Below are 20,332 nucleotides of genomic sequence, written 5' to 3' on the forward strand. Positions count from 1 at the left end.
AATGGGGAACGTTGCAAAGTTGCTGCGGTTATTATTACTATTATCTTGATATTTCACCGCCTCAAGCTGCGCAAAGTTTGGATAGGACGAATGGGAGTGGATAACAGTTCCATGACAGGTAGGAGGTGGGTCTGGGGAGGGGTCGGGCCAGGAGCCTCCGCCCCACAACGGGGCGGGCCGCTTAGGGTCGGTCCCGGTCGGCCTCCGGTCCCCAGCCTGAGCCCGGCTATGGCCCCGCGCGGCGCGGCGCCGATCCTGCCGCTGGCGCTCGCTCTGACCGCCGTGGCCGCGGTGTCCTGGGCACGGGGACCGTCGGGCACGCTCTGGTTCCGGCAGGGCTGCGCCGCGCTGGGCCGCTGCTGCCCGGGCCGTGACCCGACCTGCGCGGCCCGCGGGCCCCCTCGCTGCTTCTGCGATCAGGCGTGCAGAGAGGTCCGGGACTGCTGCCCCGACTACGCGCGGGCCTGCCCAGGTGCGCCCCCGGGAGCACGTGGCCTGGGCGGAGCTCCCAGCGCGGAGGGGAGCAGGGTCCCGGGGTGCGACGGTACAAGGAAGAGAGGAAGCCGCCCTCGGAGGGGGTTCTGGACCTGGAGGGGCGCAGGAGCAAGGGGGACGGGGACACTCAGGACACCAGGCGCAGAGTGGGGCTGGATAGGTGCGCGCGGAGAAAGATGCTCGGGCCATGGACGCCGCTGCGCGAGTCTCGGGGAGGGGGCGGAATGGAGACGGATGCGAGGAGAGTAGAGGGGCGTTTGGGAGGAGAGGGTGCGAGAGTCCTCCCCTCGCGCGGGACTTGGGAGGACCGCGCGAGGATGGAGGGCTTGTGGAAGAGGCGCGCGAGCCAGGCACTCGGGTGAGGGACGCAGGGCCCCCAACAGAAATAGTCTTGTGCGGGCACTGAGGGGTGCGAGAGAGGAGGGGGCGAGAGAGAGCAGGGGGCGCACGCGGCTGGAAGGGGTAAGAGGGAGGAGGGGGCGTATGCGATCATCAGGGCTCGTGAGGCGTGGAGGGGTTGCGAAGGCGCAGGGGGCGCTTGGGTTGGGGTAGGGTGCCAGATTTAGCAAATAAAAATCCAAGATGCCCAGTTAAACTTAAATTTCAGATAAATAACAAATACTTTTAAAGTATACGTATGTCCTCAATATTGCACGGGCCACACTTATATTAAAACTTATTATTTTTCTGAAATTCAAATCTAACTGGCCGTCCTGTATTTCATCTGGCAACCTGAGCTGGCGGAAGGGCGTGGGGCATAGGGAGTTCGAGGGGGGAGCGGGACCACGCACGACATCGCGGGCAGGGAGGTCACAAGGCAAATGGAGGGGGTGTTGAGAAGCCGAGAGAAAGGCTGAAGCCTGGAGAGGGTTTGGAGTGGAGGGACGCTGAGAGCAGAGAGAGGAAACAGGCTGGGTGGTCCGGAAGGGGCGGAAGAACTGGGTGTGTGTGGGGAACAGGTTAAAACTTAGGTGAATGGGCGGGGGTGGGGGGGTGGGGGGGTGGTGGTGGTGGTGGTGGTGAAGGGGTTGGGATGGGATGTACTGATCCCTGGGCAAGTAACGCCCGGGCACTGGTCCCCGTGCCAGCCATGGCCACCAGACCAGGGTCCAGGTCATTCCCTATAGAGACCCCCGCCAGAGTGGTATCCACCAGGCTTTGAAATTAGGGTCCACTTTTGTTGAGCCGCCAGTGAGGAGGACTCCATCCTTTTTAAATTCCAGGAATAACCTTTTCACACCCACTGTACCCAAAAATCTAAATTCTGTCACCTTGTCAAGTGGATATGATCTAACTTACCTTTGTCAGGGAGAAGAGTGATTGATTGGACCCCTCTACCTGGAGATATCAGTGGAGCTTCCTTCAGGAACTTATATTTAAATGAGGGCAGCTTTAAAAAATTCAAAATTGAAGGGATCCAACATTTATTGATCACCAACCTACTCTGTGGGCTGGGTGTCTCATCCAACCTGATTACTGTCTCACAGCACTCTGGGGCTCTGGTCTATAATAATGTCCCTGCTCAGCAGATGGGAAGAGCATGGCTCAGAGAGGAGCGGGCTTTGGCCAGCCAAGGTGATCCAGTAGGATTTGGACCTGGCGATCCCCTTTCTTCTAGCCCCTTGCTGCTTCTCACAACTTTGAGTGGCGAATGGTGGAAATTCAGGTAGCAGAGAGGAAAAAGTAATTTTGGATGTGCTGTCTTCCCAAATCATAGCAGATGAGACTCCCCCAGATTAAACTTGCAGAAGGACTATCTTGGGAATGCTTTTGTACTCATCTGCTTTCCGTGCAGAGAGTGCGTGCAGCCGCGGGGTCATTCAGAGTGTAGGGCTGAGGTTCTTGGTTCAGCTGCACCCACAGGGGCTTCCCTATCACAGGGCAGGAGTGGGGGCCCAGGAAGGGAACCAGGCAGAGGGATCAGTGATGCTTTCCCACGGTTTGATCCACGCTGACAGAATCACACGATGTTATCAGCTCCCCAGGGGTTCCTGTTACATAAAGAGCTTGGGCTGGTTACATAAAAGCTTTGCCCACCTCTTTGTTTTGCTCCTTTGGGAAGGTGTCAAAAAGGCAGTAGGTCTAGGATCTGGCCCCTTGTCTAGGCTGGGCAGAGCTGAGGTCTTATGAATAGACCTGGGAAAAGTTCACTTTTCCACCTCCCAGGGGAGCAGAGCAGAAGGGGACATGGGGACCAGTTAGGAGGCAAGATATGTTTTTTCATGAGTGATTTAGGCGATAAAGTTGACTGACTTCAGGAATTGATTGTGGTAGAGGGAGGTGTTGAGGATGGCTTAAAAACAAACAAACAAAAAAACAAACCACTAACATTTACTGAGTACTTATTACCTGCTGGAGAGGTACTGTTTTAGGTGCTTTAAATAAATTGTCTCCTTTAAGCCTCATAACAGCCCGATGGAATAGATGGTGTTATCATGCCCATTTTACAGATGAGGCATGGAGACATGGAGAGGTAGTGAGCTACTCTGACTTGCCCAGCTATTAGGCAGTAGATCTAGGATTTGAACCCCAGCAGTCTGGCTCCAGATCACAATACCATATCGTTGCTTGAGGGTGGGAGGACTTAAGCATGTCGCAGGAGGGAAGCTCGAGCCCTCAGGGGAAACAGGAGCCCTTGACCTTGCCCACCTTCCGTTCAATTACATTGCTGGCCACCTGCTATGTGCCCAGCTCAGCTGGGACCATTGGGGGCCAGAAAGATGGGACTCTGGTCCCCCTCAAGCTTATATTCTACTTTTGGGAGACAGGGTGGCTTGCTCAGTAAGAGCAAGAGGAGGCTTGGAAATGATTGGTGAGGATGGGGTGGGGTCAGGAATAGGGTGGGTCTGGAACGGCTAGTAAAACCTTAAAGGATGGACACCATTACTTCATGTTTTTCAAGTTCCTTACTGAATGTTTTCAAGTATTTTATGCTCCTTAATTCTTACTTCAACCCTGTAGGGATCAAAGTCCCTATTTATGCACTTATGTATTCATTGTGCTAGTCAGTACTCTGAGGGTTGTGACACAACTCATATTACTTAAGCTAATAAGGGGATGTATTGGGACAGGTAACTGAAGAACAATCCATGGATTCTGACTTCAGGCATGGCTGGATCCAGGGACTCCAAGGATGTCATTGGGACTCTCTTTCCACCTCTCAGCTCTGCTTGTGTTAGTTTCAATCTCAGGCATGCTGTCACCGAGTGTTGAGAAAGACAGTACCTAGTAGCTCCAAACTGGTGTCCCTAGGGGAATGAGAGATCCTTTTCCTAGTTATTCCAGCCATACTCCTAGGGATGGTTCTCATAGGCCCAGTTTGGGTTGCATGCTCATTCATGATCCAATAAATCACTGAGCCTAGGGAGAAGGAATATGTCAACTGGTCATGTCTGGGTCACATATGTACCCAATCCCAGGAATGAGAAGGTGAGGTCAGCCCTACCCAAACTATGTGGACTGAGAGTGGGGAGGGTTGGTTCCTCAAAAGAAAACCGAGGCGATGTTACCAGAAGATGGGGGTAAGGAGGCTGGGAGGGCAGAAATGACAGCTGCCCACTTCTGAGCTGTAGCGGTCCCTGCATTTCAGGGAACTCGAAGTAAAAGCGTGCTGAGACATCAAACAGGAGGAGGAGGAGGCGGGGGGTGACTGTGGATGCACTGGGGAAACACATTTTTAGCCACTAGTGTTTACAAAAGAACTTTTGTGAAACCACCTCAACAGGAGATGGAAACCAGTAAAGGATTTCAGGTGACAGGTCAGAACTGCATTCCAGAAAAATCCTTTTGCTAGACAGTGAGGAGGATGGACGGTCAGGGGGCTGGGCAGTGAGGTTCAGAGAAAAAGGTCCGGTTTGAATTGTCCAGAAAGGCAATTCCTGCTGAGCCTGGGCCTGTTGGCGGCAGGGCAGAGGGATCCAAGGGGACTGTGGGAAATTCAGCCTGGCTCCAGCAGGCTCTGCTGACATGATGTTATCTGGGTCCCCAGGGCTGGAAGAGCAACTTTAAAAGCTCCTCCCATCTCCCTTTTTCAGCTGCACTGATAAGCTAGAATTTCTCCGTTACTCAGAAAAGGGTGGGATGGCCTTTGTTTTGAGAAACACTGCCATCTGGTGGTACCTTTCTGGAATGCCAACTTGCGGTCACATTGCCTTTGTGGTCGCTAAGGCACAATTTGCTCATTCAGAATTCACTGACTCGTTACTTACTGGGTCCCTATGTGTCAGGCACTGTGTTTGGTCCTGGAATTCAGCAGGGAACGAGGCCCCTGCCTCCACAGAGCTGACATTCTAGTTGAGGAGGCTGACAAGATATGAATAATCACATGAAGGTACCGAGGTTGTGACCCTAGGTCTAGGTGAGATGTGATGACAGTTCCCTGGGGGTGTCAGCTGTGCATGCTGCTTGGTGACATCACAGATGCCAGCGACATGGAAAGAATATGCGTAGGGTGGCATCTGCCTAATTTTCTGCAAAATCTCTCACCTGCCTGGCAGGGGATCATGGTGGGACTTTAGAAATTCCCTTGGTCCGACTGCCCAGCCAGTGCCTGAATCTGGGCTGCCGTCTCCTTGTCAGTTGTCCAGCCACTCTGTGAACACGTCCAGTGACACTAAACTCACTTTTTCTAGTAGATTTTTTTCTTTTCTTTTTAAAAAATATTTATTTATTTATTAACTAAGAGCAGGTTGCACCTGGTCTTAGTTGCGGCTCGCTAGCTCCTTAGTTGCAGCAGGTGGGCTGCTTAGTTACAGCATGCATGTGGGACCTAGTTCCTTGACCACGGATCGAACCCAGGCCTCCTGCATTGGGAGCACGGAGTCTTAACCACTCCACCACCAGAGAAGTCCCCACTAGCAGATTTTTCTATTGTAGATTATACCCTCTCGCCTGGACAACTGCAGTAGCTGTTTTATTGGTTTCCCTGATTCTGCCCTGACCCCCACCCGGCAGCTAGAGACATCCTATTAAAACCTTAATAGTGATAATGTCACTCCTCTGCTCAGCACTTGGCAGTGGCTTTTCTTCATGCTTTGAATAAAGTCCAAGTTCCTTACAATAGTCATCAAGGCCCTGTATGCTATCACTGCCCGCCTGTCTCTGACATCACTTCCTGCCACTTTCCTTCCTGCTTTTTATGCTCTAGCCACACTGGCCTCCTCACTGTCCCTCCAGCATCTAGCCTGGACTCTGCCTCAGGCCCTTTGCACTGCCTGTTCCCTCTGCCTGGAACACTTCCCTCAGATACCTACACAGCTCCCTCCCTTACCTTCTCAGATGTCCTTTGTCATGGAGGCCCTCCTTGACCCCTCTATCTAAAACAGTTTCTTATCGCCCTGCACCTGCTACTCTTATCCTTCTTTGGATTTTCTCAGAGCATGGATCGCTAGTTGAAATTACCTCATATATTGTATTGTTTCTTGTCTGTTTCCCCTACTGAATGTCAGCTCCTCCAGGATAGGGGCTTTTTCTGCTTTGCTCCTCTGTGTTCCCGGCACCCGGACCAGTGCTTGGCATGTAGTAGGCCCTAAATAGTTGTTGAATAAATGCAGAGAGTGCCCTGTTGTATTGAGTGTTTACTATCTTCCTAGTGCTTCGCATCTGTCATTGCACCAATTCTGTGAGACTATAGCTGGAATCCAAGCTTGTGCAACTCCAGCTTCTTGGCTTGACTCAGATATTCAGTCTCCTTAAGCTCCACTTGCCTCTTCTGTGAGATGGATTTGACAATAGCGCAAACACACACACACACACACACACACATATATATATATATATATATATATATATATATATGTAGGAGTTGGGGTTCTGGTGAGTGACAGGTGGTACCCCCAGAAGAGTTGAATGGAACATAATTTGACAAGGGTTCCATTCGCTATGGTGCGGGCAGGGGGAAGTGGTGTTATAGGAGCCTGGTGAGGGCAGGATCCATGGCTGAGGGTCCCCTCCATGCAGGACTGAGGGTGAGGTGGGTGGAGGGGCGATAAACACCTGGGCTGCACTCTCCTCCCCATGGGTGCCTCACTGGCTAAATTCAATCAGCGGCCAGGGGGCCTCTGTGATGCACAGGCTTCCCTGGGGGGCACAGGGCACAAAGAAGGACTCTAAAGTTGTTGTGAGGATTACATGAAGTCTGGGACTTGACTTGCCTGGTCCAGCAGCAGTGACATAATTGACATCGTTATTAGGTGGGTGTTGAAAGCAATAGATGATTGTTAGGCTGTCATACTTTATTTCCTCCTTCCCTCCTTCCCCTGAGCATTTCAACTCTGCTCAGAGTTGAGAGCCACGCAAGGAGTATGTGACTTCCTGAGGTGCCAGAAGCAACACTGTCTGTTTTTACAACACAATCACCTCCTTCCCTCAGTTCAGGAATGTACCCTTTTTTTTTTTTCTTTGCATTTTCAAGTTGCTGAACTGGGATATGTCTCATAGCTGGTGAATGTTTGTCATGAGGACAGACCTGGTCTTTCTTGTTCCCCACGGTGTCTCCAGCACCTAGGACAGTGCCCGACTCACAGGAGATGCTCGGTAAATGTTTGTGGGATGAGTGAACTAATTCTGACAGCAGTAGTGCCCTGTGTGTGCACAAATGTCTGTGTGTGTGTGTGTGTGTGTGAGAGAGAGAGAGAGAGAGAGAGAGGGGGAGAGTGACTGTCAAGGCCTGTCAAGAAAGGCTTGACAATTTCTTTTTTTAAAAAAATTTATTTATTTAGTTAGTTTGGCTGCACTGGGTCTTAGTTGCGGCACGCGGGATCTTCTAGTTGTGGCATGAGAGCTCTTAGTTGCAGCATGCATGCGGGATCTAGTTCTCCGACCAGGGATCAAACCTGGGCCCCCTGCATTTGGAGCATAGAGTCTTACCCACTGGACCACCAGGGAAGTCAATGGCTTGTCAATTTCTTGTCAAGAAATTCTCTCCCTGGGGAAAGTCCGAAGATCCCACGTTTTGGCCAGATGGCCCTCCCTGTCTGGTTTGGCCCAGTCCTGGTCTGGGACTGTGGACTTGGGTGAAGAAGCTGAAGGTCTCAAATGCCACATCATCAGAAAATACCTACTCACTGGGCCCCTGACTGTGGTGGGCACAGGGGAGCACCTCATGGACATGGCCGCCTAGCAACTGCCTTCTTTTTCTTTGATGAAATATTTCAGACATAGCCCAATGTAGAGAGAACAATATAATAAACCCTCATGCAAAGCTAAGAAATAAGCCTAGATGAATACCACTGGAGCTTCTGCATTCCTTCCCTTTCTCCTCAGAGGTAACCGCTATGCTGAATTTGGTATTTATAATTCCTGCGGAGGGGTGTGCGTGTGTGTGTGTATATATGTATATATATATACACACACATATATATATTCAATGTATATAAAATATATACAGTCAGTTCTCATGATGGATGGTTGTTATAGTCTATAAAATCCCCATGAACACTGGATTGACAAGTACTGAACCATTGCTCCTAGGGGAAATATGTACACACCTATCTCACACAGGTTATAATCTTAAATCCTAAAAACAACTCCTTCTCGTAGCTTCTCTTTTAGAAAAGGGAAGAACAAGATTCAGAGGTGTTAAGTGACTGGCCCGAGACTGCCCCACTAACAGGTGCCAGAGCTGAAATTCAAACCCCGTCCTCCCGGTCCCGGAGCTGGAGCTCCTTGAACTGCACCACACCGCCACTGGCTCCCTCCATCCAAGAAGGCAGATCGGGGCCTTGTTTGACCTCAGCTGCAAATGTGCATGTTGGGTGACTCAAAATTTTTGCTGTTCTGCGTATGTCTGTGCATGACTACAAAAGCACCTCAAATATTGGTTTGGGGGTTACAAATCAATTTTTAGCAAATAGGTAAATTCACAAATACCAAATCTGTGAATAGTGAAGATTGACATATATATACTTAGGTATGTATATCAATACAATATCATATATATGTGATATACACATATATGGTATCATATATATGTAATGTATATATTACCTATATGAATTCTTAAACACTATATAGCGCTCTTTTGCAGTTTTGAAGACTGTATCTAAATAGTATCACACCAGAAATAGCTTCTGCAAGAGGCTTCTTTCCATCCACGTTGTTGCTAGTGTAGTCATGGTTCGTTTCACTGCCGCAGAGGAATAGCTAGTGTTTACCGAGCACTTGCTGTGTGTCAGGAGTGAACGCTTTATATGTCACATCTGGTTGAATCCTCAAGGCCACACTATCAGGTGAATACTATTCTTATACCCATTTGACAGTGGAAGAAACTGAGGCACAGGGAGGTGAAATCAGTTGCCATAAGTGCTTAGGAAATGTTAATTGGAGGAATGGGTGATGGAAACCACTGGAATGATCGCCAACAGGATGATGGGTAAATAAAATGTGGAATTCTAAGTTTAGGTAGACGTATACAGATTTGTCATAGAGAAACTTTTAAGGCACACATGGATTCAGGTTTGCAGAAGTTCTGGTGCTCACTGTGGTGTTTTGGGGGGTTCGGCTTGTGGGAAAGGTGCACAAGACCTGGCCGCTGCCCAAATTCCATAGCAGTTGTCCTTGGAGACGCCACCTTCTCTTCCAGCGGTCTCCTGCGTCGTGGCAGAGTGGAGCGGCTGGAGTCGTTGTGTCAAGCCCTGCCAGGTCTCTTACCGTCTCCGCCAAAGGCGTGTCCTGCAGGAGCCAAGGAACGGGGGTGCTCCCTGCCCCCCATTGGAAGAGCGGGCTGGCTGCGTGGAGTACTGGAGCCACCAGGGGGTGGAGTGCCAACAGTCCTTGCGTGAGTTGGGGTGGCCCTGGGGGTGGCTGTCAGAGGGAACAGCCTGGCTGGACTGCAGGGCCCTCCATAAGTTTCCATGTGGGGTCTGAGTTTAGGGTGGGACTTTGTCTTTCTTTTCCCTCATCCCCCTCCTCACCCTCTGAATGAGGTAAGAAGCTCTGACTTCCTCTAGGCGTCTCGATGTCTTCTTTCTACTCATCTCCCATTGTGAATCAGTCAGGGCTTTGTTTAAATGAAGATGATAGGAAACTCATTTTAAACTGACCTGAGCAAAAATGTGTGGTTCATGTAACTAAGATCCCAGGATCTGCATTCAGGCATGGCTGGATCCAGGAGCTCAAGCAATGTTGCCAGGAACCTCTCTCCATCTCTCAGCTCTGTTTTCTAATGAGTTGGCCTCATTCTCAGGTAGGCATTCCCCCTGTAATGGTCTTTGATAGCTCCAGGCTTCCCTGCATCCAGCTTAGCAGCTGGAAGAAAAGGCCTCTTTCCCCTTAGTTTCAGCAAATGTCCTTAGTTTCACCAAACCTTACTGCAGTGTCACCCTCCTGTTTTAAATTCTCCAATAGGTACCCCACACCCTCATGAAGCCCAAACTCCTCATCATGGTCTACAAGCTCAAGTGCTCTGGCTCTTACCTCCTCTGACCTCATCTTCCTTCTTCTGTCTACATTTTAAAGGATCATTCTGACCACTGTGGGGACAGTAGACTGAAAGGGGTCAGAGGGCAGCGGGGAGGCCAGGGAAGAGGTGACTGCAGTGGTACAGGCAAGAGAGGAAGGTGTCTGGACCAGGATGGTGGCAGTGGGGTGATGAAAGAAGGAATGTCATTTCCTCTGCCTGAAATCCTCCTCCCTCTCCTTTGCCACCCACATCTAACTTGCCTGGTTCATCGTTTCCTGTGTAGATGTCAGTTTTCTCCAGGAAGATTTTCCTGACTGCCCCTACTATCTGCCATGCACTTGGCCACATTACTTGACTCTGTGAGGCCAGTGTTACTATGCATTTTACAGAAGGGGAAACCAAGGCTCAGGGAGGCACAACACCTGCCCAAGATACATGGCTCATCGCGCATCATTTTATTCAATGCTGACAATAACTGTATGATATAGGTTCTGGTATTATACTCATTTTGCTGACGAGGAGACTGAGGCTCAGAAAGGACCAAGATCACTCAGCTGTAAGAGGGAGAGCTGGAACCAGAACCTGGGCTTCTCTGGGGCTCTCCTCACTGCTCTAGGCTACACCAAAAGCAGCACTGGATGTTGGAAGAGAAGAGAAAAGGGAAGTTGTGTATTAAGTGTGTTACCTTCTCTAGATCACAAGCATTAATTAGTTCAACACCATATCTTTGATTCAGCCCCATCACTCAGGGAATGGGCAGGGGTAGGGACTTCTTTTGGCTCTTTTTCTCCCTAAGGAATCACCAACCTCTCATGGACTGACCCTCAATTCTCCTCTGTGTTCTCCTCTGTCTGCTCCAGGAAGGAAGAGGCTTGGAAGTTGGCCCAACAAGATAATTTTATTAATTCATTTATCTGTCCATACCTCTGTCCCCCTTTTCTTCCATCCTTACATTTTCCCACCTATTCATTCATCTATCCGTCTGGTTCTTTTATCCCTTCATCTGTCCATCTACCTATCATGTCTTCATCCATCCTTTCCATTCATCATCTCTTCTATCATCTCTGTCTCTCCTTTTTTCCATCCTCCCATCTTCCCATTTACTCATCACCCATCCATTCTTCCTTTCTTATATCATTTCAGCCACCCATCCATCCATTCAGTTATTAACTCATCTCTTTTTTTCTCACTCACTCACTTATTCATTCATCAAAATCATTCATTTGAAGAACTTTTTATTGAGACTCACTATACAACCCGCTGTGCTAGGCCCTGAATCTAAGAGATAAATATGATCCTGCCTCCATCATTGCATAAGGGGTACTTGTGGGGACTATCTACCCAGTTACAAGACCCCACAGTCTCCTTAGGGCTACCATAGACATGACTCTGACACCAGGAATACCTAATCGTGCTTCCTGTGGTGTCATAGCCTTGCGGGGGTGGGGGGGTGCTGGGCTACCTGACTCTGTTTTCTCCTTGGCCCACAGTCCCTGCTCTGATAACCACAGGCAGCTATGGGAAAGAACGAGAAAAGCGAGGTGTCCCCAAGAAGCAGGAGATAATAGGGTAAGTGGAAGCAAATGAACCCAAAGTCAAACTCAAATTTGTGAACATTTTTCCTTGGATTAGACTTTCATCATGTCTCTCTCTTCCTTTAATAGCTTTAACATCTCCCCATTTCTTGTCCTGTTACATTTCTAAACTCATGAACATGAACTTTGAGTCCTTAATGATTGGTCTCTATTCAACTTCATTCACTTACTCATTCACTCAGTGTTTATTGTTTATAGGACAGGTATGTTTATGTTGTTTATATGGGTTAGGCCTTGGGGTTACAGCAAGGAACAAAAAAGGACAGAAATACTTGTCCTCATGGAGTCTGCCTCACAGGAGGCAGACAATAAACAAACACATAGCCTGTCAAATGATGCTAAGTGCTATGGAGAAAAATGAAGCAGGGAAGAGGGTGGGTGTGCCAGGGACATCCTTGTTTAGAGGAACTAAGATATTGAAGAGGTTATCTGGGGGAAGAGCATGATTGGCAGAGGGACTAGCAAGTGCAAAGGTCCTGAGGCAGGGCATGCCCGGTGTTCAAGGATCAGCAAGTAGTTCAGGCTGGAACTCAGGGAGAGTGAGAGAGAGTAGGAAATATGATACACTGGGGGGAGGGGGGTGGTCAGATCACACAGGGTCTATAGGCTGTGGTGGGAAGTTGGGTACTTTCTCTGTATGAGATGGAGTCATGGGAGGGTTTTGGGCAGAGGAATGACAGGATCTGACTTAGGTTTTCACAGGGTCCCTTTGGATGCTATTTGGAGAATGGATCGTAGAGAGGCAAGGAAGGAACCAGGGAGAACAATGCGGGGGCTACAGCAATGGTCCACATGAGAAATGAAGGTGGTTTGGACCGGGGTGGTAGCCCTGTGCCTTTGAAGGGTGGATTTCAGGGACTGGAGTCAGACAGTGTGTTGCTGATGGTGGTGATGAGGTCAAGCTTCTAGGACAGTGCCTGGCACATGATAGATACTCAACAAATATTAATTGAAAGAATAAGGTCTGAACTAAGGCAGTGCTAAGGGAGATGGAGAGGAGAGCTCTATTTGTTAGGATTCCTTTCACTGCAAGGCACAGAAATTCAGATCAAACTGGCTCAGGTGAAAAGGAAAATTATTGGTTCATATAACTGAGAGGGAAGTTTTGAAATAATCTAACTTCAAGCATGAACCGGAGCCAAGAGGTCAAATATTATCAGGACTCCCTCTCCCCTTTCTGCCTTCATATACTGGCTTCATTCTCAAGCAGCCTCTCTCCCTGTAGTAGCCAAGATGCCCACCAGCAGCCCCAGATCCTCCCAGCTTAGCAGCCCCAGCTGACGGGGTCCTTCCTCCCAGTCTCATTGTGTAATTTCTGGAGGAGGTTGATTGGTCCTGCTTGGATCCTAGGCCCATCCCTGAACCAATCACTGTGACCCAGATGATGAGACCTCTGATTGGTCAGCATGAATTATCTGCCCACTCTAGGGGCAGGTATGGGGAGCCAGGACCAGGCATCCTGATTGATTGCCCCTCCAAGACCACATAGGGTGAGGACAAGAGTTCCCCAAATAAACCACCAAAAGGGCAAGAGAAAGAACGTTGGGAAGATGAAAATTCCAATTATCACAGGCTTCTGGCAAGGACAGGTTCCTGAGGCGTTCTGGGGGCAGCTGAGAGGAAAGGGCTCTGGGCTGGCTTTGGGCTGTTCCTGGAAGAAAACTGTCCACTCCTTGGGCTTCCCAGAGGCTGCAGCCACCAGGGGGCAGCAGCCCCACACAATAACCTCCTGGGGTCCTTGACCAGCTGCATCTCTTCCAGCAGGGGGTGCCATTTACCGCTACTTGTAGAAAAAGTTGGGTCGAAGTAAAATTTTAGCAAATTGGGTCTCAATTCAGATACTCCAGAATGGGACAGTTGTTTAAATAATTCTTGCAGTGAATCTTTTCTGTAAAATAGGATCTTTTACAAAATGTGGTGGAGTGCTTATTGAGGCTTTTGGGGTTAGGCGGTTCCATTTTAGGCACTACCACTTATTAGCTGTGCGACTCTGGGCAAGTTATCTTTCTGCTCCTCGGTTTCCTAGTCTGTAAGCTGGGGCCAAGATCTACCTTGCAGGGTTTCCCTAGTCCATTGGACCAAATGATTTGGCAAATTTTTGTCGAGCCAGGTCCTAGTCTAGGACTTGGACACAACAGTGAACAAAACAGATACAAATTCCTGCCTTTGTGGAGCTGACATTACTGCGGGGGCGAGAGATGAGAAGTAAACAATATAATCTTTTGGATAAGGTGTTTGAAGAACTGGCCCATGGAAGCCCTCAATGATGTTAACTTAAAAAAGCAGGAGCCAAGTCTCATGGATACAGATTGAGTTGCCCAAAAGGTTTCTTCTGTAGCAGGGAGAAATTGTATCAACCTGAGCCTACATAGGGCTAGGTACACAGTAGGTGCTCCATAAGTGCTCACAGGTGTTTGGGGTGGTGTTTTCCTGTGTGGCTGCAGGTACTGTGTCCAGTTCCGGCTGGGGCCCGTTCCAGGGAGCTGCCAGCAGGTGAGGGCACCCCATGCCCAGTGGACAAGGTATCTGACCCAGGGCCACACAGTTTGTGTGAGGTGTGAGTGGCCTGCCCAGGATGCCAGGAGCCGGCGCTGCTACGGGGATGGTGGAGGGGCCGGAGGGTAAGCCGTGGGACTCGGGCACGGGGAAGTGTGACTGTAGAGCCTGGGGCCTCTCTGCAGCCTGAGAGATGAAGGTGCCCAGGGAGCGGGAGCCTGTTTCCTGGCCAGGGCGGGGCGCAGGAGGGTTCTGATCCCAGTGTCCGAGGAGGAGCAGCTCCTGCCATTTCCAGCTGTGTGACCTTGGGCAATCTCATAACCTCTCTGGACCTCAATTTCCTTATCTGAAAATGCAGATAATAAGAGGACCTCCTCATGGGGCAATAATGAAAGTGAAGTGAGATTGTGCAAGTTGAAGACTTAGCATAGCTCCTGACATCCAGAAAGTACTCAAGAAAAGGGAGCTGGTTTTATTGTTGAATCCTTACAATTCCCTTAAAAGCCAAGTTTGGTTACCCTCATTTCATAGATGGGGCAACAGAGGCTCAGAGAGGCATTGTGGCTTAGTCAAGGTCACACAGGATTTGACCCAGATTTGGCTGTTATCATCCCCCTAGACTCCTCCCACAAGGGCAGATGTCTTGGAAAGCACTTAGCATTACAAGAGTAGCTAAAATTTATTGAGTGCCTACTATGTGCCAAGCATTATTCTAAGCTCTACATGCATTCATTCAATACATATTTGTTGAGCACTTACTATTGAGCATGTGCCAGACAATGTTTTGGGTACTGGGGAGATGCAGTGAACAAAGCAGCTGTGGTCCTTCTCTTACGGAGACACATTCTGCTGTGAGGAGACAGACATTAGGCAAGTAAATCTGTAATTTGTCAGATGGGAGATAAGTGTTAGGGAAAGAAAGCAGAATCGGGGAAGTTCTGGGGATTTTTTTTTTTTTTTTTTTAAGGAAGGTGACACTAAGGAGGTGACATTTGAACAGAGTTCGGAAGGAAATGAGGGAGGTAGACATGTGGAGGTTTGGGGGAAGGGTATTCCAGGCAGAGGGAACAGCAAGTGCAAAAGCCCTGAGGCGGGAGCGTGCCACCATTGAGGCTGGCATGGAATGAGCAAGGGGGAGCGTGGAAGGAGGTGAGGACACATTGACACACAGGATGCCCTTGAAACATTCCAAGAGCCCAAAGTGGATACTTTCAGGATCCTCTCCTTCTAGATGAGGAGACTGATTCACAAAGAGGTGCCCGAGGTCACACACCTAGCGAGTGGCAGAAACAGGCTTTGAACCTAAATTGCTCAGACTCCTTGGCCAAGCTCTAAAGACAAGTCTAGACTGTTTCCCACTGACTGTGCTTTTCCATGCAGGGATTATTAGACTGTAGGAACAAGAGCTCTCTCTGGGGTCTCTCCAGGGAGTTCTGCCATGTCTAAGGATGTTAGTTTCCTGACTTTTAAAATTGAGCAGCCCTGCTCACTGTAAACCTAGAGCAGGGAATGCCAGTGCCTGTTGGGGTGTTAGGGACAGATGTATCTGAACGAGAGACATTGGGACTGCACAGATCTGGGTTCAAACCCCACTTCTGGCCCTTACTAGGTATGTGACTCTGGGCAAACCCTTCTTACCCTGACAGTCCCCACCACTCAGATGGTGGGAAGGATCCTGAGCCCTTTGCACAGCACCTGGCTCCTCGTAGATGCTTAGTAGTGGAAGCTGCTCTTGTCATGTTTAACCTATAAAATGGGTATAATAATATATGTCCTTTGTGAAAATGACATGTGATAAATGTGATGAACCTGGCACATAGTAGGTGCCCAATAAATAAATGGCAGACAATAGGGAGGCCCTCTCAGCCAACCTTCCTCCAACCTCTCCCCCCCACCACTTACTCGTCCTAGACCTGAGATTCTACCATTAGAGATTCATTCTTTGGACTAGATGCTCACTTATTAGAGCCTCAGTTTACTTATCCATCTTTGAATAAGCCTTTCTAGCCCTAAAACTCTGATTAATCCCAAACTTCTCTTTTTGGATGCAAATACTCCAGGAACATGGCACTTGGGTGAGGCTGAGATGAGGGTCGCAGGCACTGCTGCCTCTACCAGGCATGGGTGGGGATAGAAAGTAGAGCCAGGTCTGTGCCAGGCAGGGGCATCTTTCCCTGCTCCCACCCCAGCCAGGCCAGGCTCACAGAACAGGTGACGGAAGGTCTGATTGGGGGCATGAGCTCACCAGGCAGGACTGGGCAGAGGAGGAGGATCAAAGGGAGGATGGAGATGAGCTGCCAGCCAGATTCTTTCCATGGGCAGCTGGTGAGGGCGGGCATGCAAAGGGCCCAGCCCCGGGGAGGGTTAGCCTGCCAGTTGGGGATTTTAGGACGGTTTATTTAGCATGAGAAGTGTCTCTGAGTTTGGGACAAGCAGAAGGAACACCTGCTATAGTCATGCACCTACTGTGTGCTGGGCACCAAGTGGGTGCTTTAGATGTGAGCTCCCACTCAAGCCTCACAAGCCCTGTTGAGACAAGGGACATTCATTCCATTTTATACACTGAGGATGGCAATAACAATGGTAACTTTAAATGCTATCATTTGTGAAGTGCCTATTAGGTGCCAGGCACTGTGCTTAGAAGCTTAGAACAGTGCCTGGCACATAAGACAATCTGTGTGTGTTATTATTGCCATTATTTGCATTTTTAAAGGATGTGAATTATACCTACAGAGAATTGGCTAAAACATATATGAACAGGTCAATAAATGTTTGCAAAGAGGACACATCTGGGCAGTCACCGCCCAGGCAAGGAACAGAACCTGGCTAGCCCCCCAGTCCCGCCCCCAACCACAGCCCCTCCCCTCCCCATAGAGGAGACCACCATCCTGACTTTTACGGTAATCCACTGTACAGTTTTCTTTATAGCTTTACTCAACTCGGTGCAGATCCCTAAACACCACAGTTTAAATTTTCCCCCCCAAACTTCACATATATAAAGTGGTACAGGATGTACCTTTTAGAATTCGGCTTCCTTTGCTCGACATGCGGTTTGCGAGGTCCGTGCACGTGGCTGCCTTGTAGCACTGGATCGTTCATTCTTGTTGCTGAAATAGTTAGCTATTATTGTCAGGATCATTTTTACTTTCTCTGCACACAGCATCTCATCAAACCCTCCCAACACTTCAGAGGGGCGGAGATTATACTTATCTGTTATTCATTGAAGAGCCAGAGGCTCCTAGGAGCTGGGTCATGAACCTCCCCACCCCACCATTCCCAAACCTTTCTTAATCACTCCACTCTGTTGCCTCCCAACAGGAGGGAAGGGGGGGCGCAGGGAGGTTAAGGATGTCTTAGTGTCACCAGACCCTAAGAGACAAGTCTGGATTGCCCCGGGGGGCCTCTAGGGTCAGCAGTTCTGCGGCCAACCCAACTTCTTCATCAGGCACAGTAGACGCAGGGCCCAGTGCCCACACATGTTCAGGCTCCACAAAAATGCTTTAATTTTAACCTCTTAAAATCAGAAGAAATAGGATGTAATCGTAGTGAAGATCTGATACTGACTCCAGCCCGGATTATATTTATCTTTTTATAATGCAGTTGTAAACTTTGATTTAAAATATTTTTGCATGGAGAAGGGGCCCCCGAAAACAAATATCCCTGGCGCCCAGGAGAGTCATGACGCCGCTGAAGCAGCCCCATGTCTTGCAGGCACCAGCTGTCGCTGTGGCAAGCGGCCGGCCACCCCCGGTGCCGAGGGACCTGGGAGAGGCTTGGGCAGCTCCGGGACTGTTCCTGCCCCGAGGTCCACAGCCTCGTCTTCCTCTAGCAGCGGTGACCCCCGTCTGTCCAGAGCCCTTCTTTCCAAAGCCTCCCTGGGTGGCAGGGAAACCCCCAGGGCTTGGGATCCTCCAGGATGAGGGAGTGGGGAGAAACCTGCACATTTGAGACTGAAGGAACAAGCCTTGTCCTTATGCTGACACTGAAAATAGCTTTGTGTTTCCACTGGGTGCCAGCTGAGTCACAGCCTTAACTGCCATCTCCCTCTAGTTCAGGGCTTCCCAAATTTCATCTCCTAAATACACCCTTCTTCATTTTGCCCTATTTTCCTTACCTGTACCTTTTTTTTTTTTTGACACCCCACCTCATCCTTTTTTTATTTACTTAAATAAATTGTTTTAAAAGGAAGCTTATACTTACATATATGTGTATAAATAGGAAATTTAAAAAAAATCACAACTAGAAATGAAAATAAATAATAGTAGCAAACATTTATTAAGTACCTACAGTGTGCCAAGCCCTGTCCTGGCCCTTTACACATACTGACTCATTGGATCCTGAGTTAGGTGCAGTTATTATCGCCGTTTTACATGGGCGGAAACTGAGGCACAGAGAGGTTAAGTTACTTGCCCCAGGACACACAGCTAGTGAGTGGCAGAGTGGGGATTTGAAACCCATGAGCTACACCTACTGCTAAGATTTTCTGCACTAGCAGTACATCAGCTCCAGGAGGGCAAGGTTTTCGGTCTGTCTTGTTCCCTGCTGTGTCCCCTGTGCCTAGAATAGTGTCTGGCACACCATAATGCTCAATAAATAGTTGTTGAATAAATGAAATGAATAGGTGAATGATCAGTTGCCATCATTAGAAGGCAATCAGAAAAACAAACACAATGGAAACCAAACAAGTCTGGTGAGGTATTGTTGCCCAAGGAGCCGAGCATGAAGCCTGCTCTCTCGTTATTCAAACAAGACGTTAGCATGTGTGTGAGAGGGAGTGAGGGACACTAGTATCTAATAGAGACTAGGCCCTTGACAAACTAGAGGAATTACAAGGGACTTGAAAGGGAGCGGATTTTCTCCCCTTGGGAGTCAACTGTAATTAATAAGCATTTTAACACCTTTATTGAGATAGAATTCACAATATTATACCATTCCCTCAAAGTGTACAATTCAGTCTTTTTTAGTATATTCGTAAGATCGTATAACTCGGTCTAATTTAGAACTCTTTGTGTCGCCCTAGAAGAAGCCTTGTAACCCATTAGCCGTTACTGCTCATTCATCAGACCCCTCCAGCCCTAAGCAACCACTAGTCTACTTTGCGTTTCTATGGATTTGCCTATTCCGGACATTTCATATAAATGGAATCATACAAATGGTCTTTTGTGTCTGGCTTCTTTCACGTAGCATAATGTTTTCAAGGTTCATTCATTTTGTAGTCAATTATTTAAGCCCTGTCCTGAATTCGTGTAAAACTATCTCATTTATGAGTCCCTCACTTTGGGGAGCACGGTGATAGTGAATAAAGAACTATGGGGGAGTCCTGGCTCACTCCCGCTCCTCATGCGAGTGTGCTGGCCCAGCTTTCCCAGCCTTTGGACCCAGGAGCTCCGAGCATGGAGTTGGGGGAGAGGTGTATCTTTCCGCTGTCCTTGGGGCTGGGCAGGGACTGGCCCACATGTTCCTGCTACTCAATCCTCCTTCCTAAATCAGGACTCTGGGCACTCTTGGGAATCACTGTCTGTTCCCCATCTCTGGGAGTGTGAATGAGTCACTGGGCAAGCATTTCAGCAGCACCTGTGTGTGTCTGTCTGGGGTGAGGAGCTGGGGCAATGCAGGGGAAAGAGGTGCTGACTGGTCAGGAGGCCAGTGAGGGGGCTGCCCGATTCACATCCAGGCCAGGTTCCCTAGAGGCAGGCTTTCTCTGCCTCTGCCCCTACACTTGTTTTGGCCGCAGGAGGTCGTTTTACATGGAAATTATCTTATGTGTGTTTAGCTGCTGTCTTCCCAAGCAGACTAAATGTCTGAGATGCCCAGGTTCTGTAGTATAAACTTTTTGGAGTCCCTCATAGCTACCGTTGAAAAACCAGCCCCCAAGGAGTGATGCCTGTTTTAATCCCCTCAAGGATCCTGGAAGGTGGATGATCTTTCTCCCATTTGCAGAAGGAAAAACTGAGGCTTAGGAAAGTCAAGGGACCAGTACAAGTTCTCATTACCAGGAAATGCTGGAGCTGGGATTCGAACTGGGCTCCAAAGCCTGTGCTCTTGACCGAACAGGAAGGCAGAGGCTGCGGTGGGAAACATCGGGTTACGGGTAACATGAAATGGGACATTTACCTTGGGTACTCCTTCTGGAGTGTGTTGCTGTGTCACCGAACCAGCTTCATTTTGCCTGACTCACAGCAAGCCACAACGCGGAGATACCGAGGTTTGCAAACCTCGTGGAAATAGGAGAACAAGTCTCAAATCTGCCTCCCCAAAGGAGCTCAGGGTATTTATGGGATAAACAATAAAGCAGCAGGGCGGTCTGAGGCATGGGGAGCGTAGGGAAAGGTGACTGGAAAAAGGT

The 20,332-nt window shown here is 49.0% G+C and overlaps 1 protein-coding gene across 1 annotated transcript; it reads left to right on the forward strand.

Annotated features, from left to right (window-relative positions):
- The first annotated feature begins 228 nt into the window (after positions 1-228).
- LOC103002397 (somatomedin-B and thrombospondin type-1 domain-containing protein-like) lies at positions 229-19,068 on the forward strand. Its single transcript, XM_057529725.1, has 5 exons — positions 229-472; positions 9,077-9,271; positions 11,386-11,464; positions 13,935-14,111; positions 17,698-19,068. Exons 1-5 carry the CDS (start codon positions 229-231, stop codon positions 17,813-17,815), a joined length of 813 nt encoding a protein of 270 aa, XP_057385708.1. The 3' UTR covers positions 17,816-19,068.
- The last annotated feature ends 1,264 nt before the right edge of the window (positions 19,069-20,332 follow it).

The sequence above is a fragment of the Balaenoptera acutorostrata genome, chromosome 15, assembly GCF_949987535.1.
Source record: "Balaenoptera acutorostrata chromosome 15, mBalAcu1.1, whole genome shotgun sequence".
Lineage (NCBI taxonomy): Eukaryota > Metazoa > Chordata > Mammalia > Artiodactyla > Balaenopteridae > Balaenoptera > Balaenoptera acutorostrata.

Excerpts from the sequence above, each read along its gene's own strand:
- LOC103002397 (XM_057529725.1), top strand. The coding sequence starts at position 229 with ATGGCCCCGCGCGGCGCGGCGCCGATCCTGCCGCTGGCGCTCGCTCTG. Across the intron at positions 11,465-13,934 it reads AAGAAGCAGGAGATAATAGG|GTACTGTGTCCAGTTCCGGC; the intron begins GTAAGTGGAAGC and ends GTGTGGCTGCAG. Across the intron at positions 14,112-17,697 it reads GATGGTGGAGGGGCCGGAGG|GCACCAGCTGTCGCTGTGGC; the intron begins GTAAGCCGTGGG and ends CATGTCTTGCAG.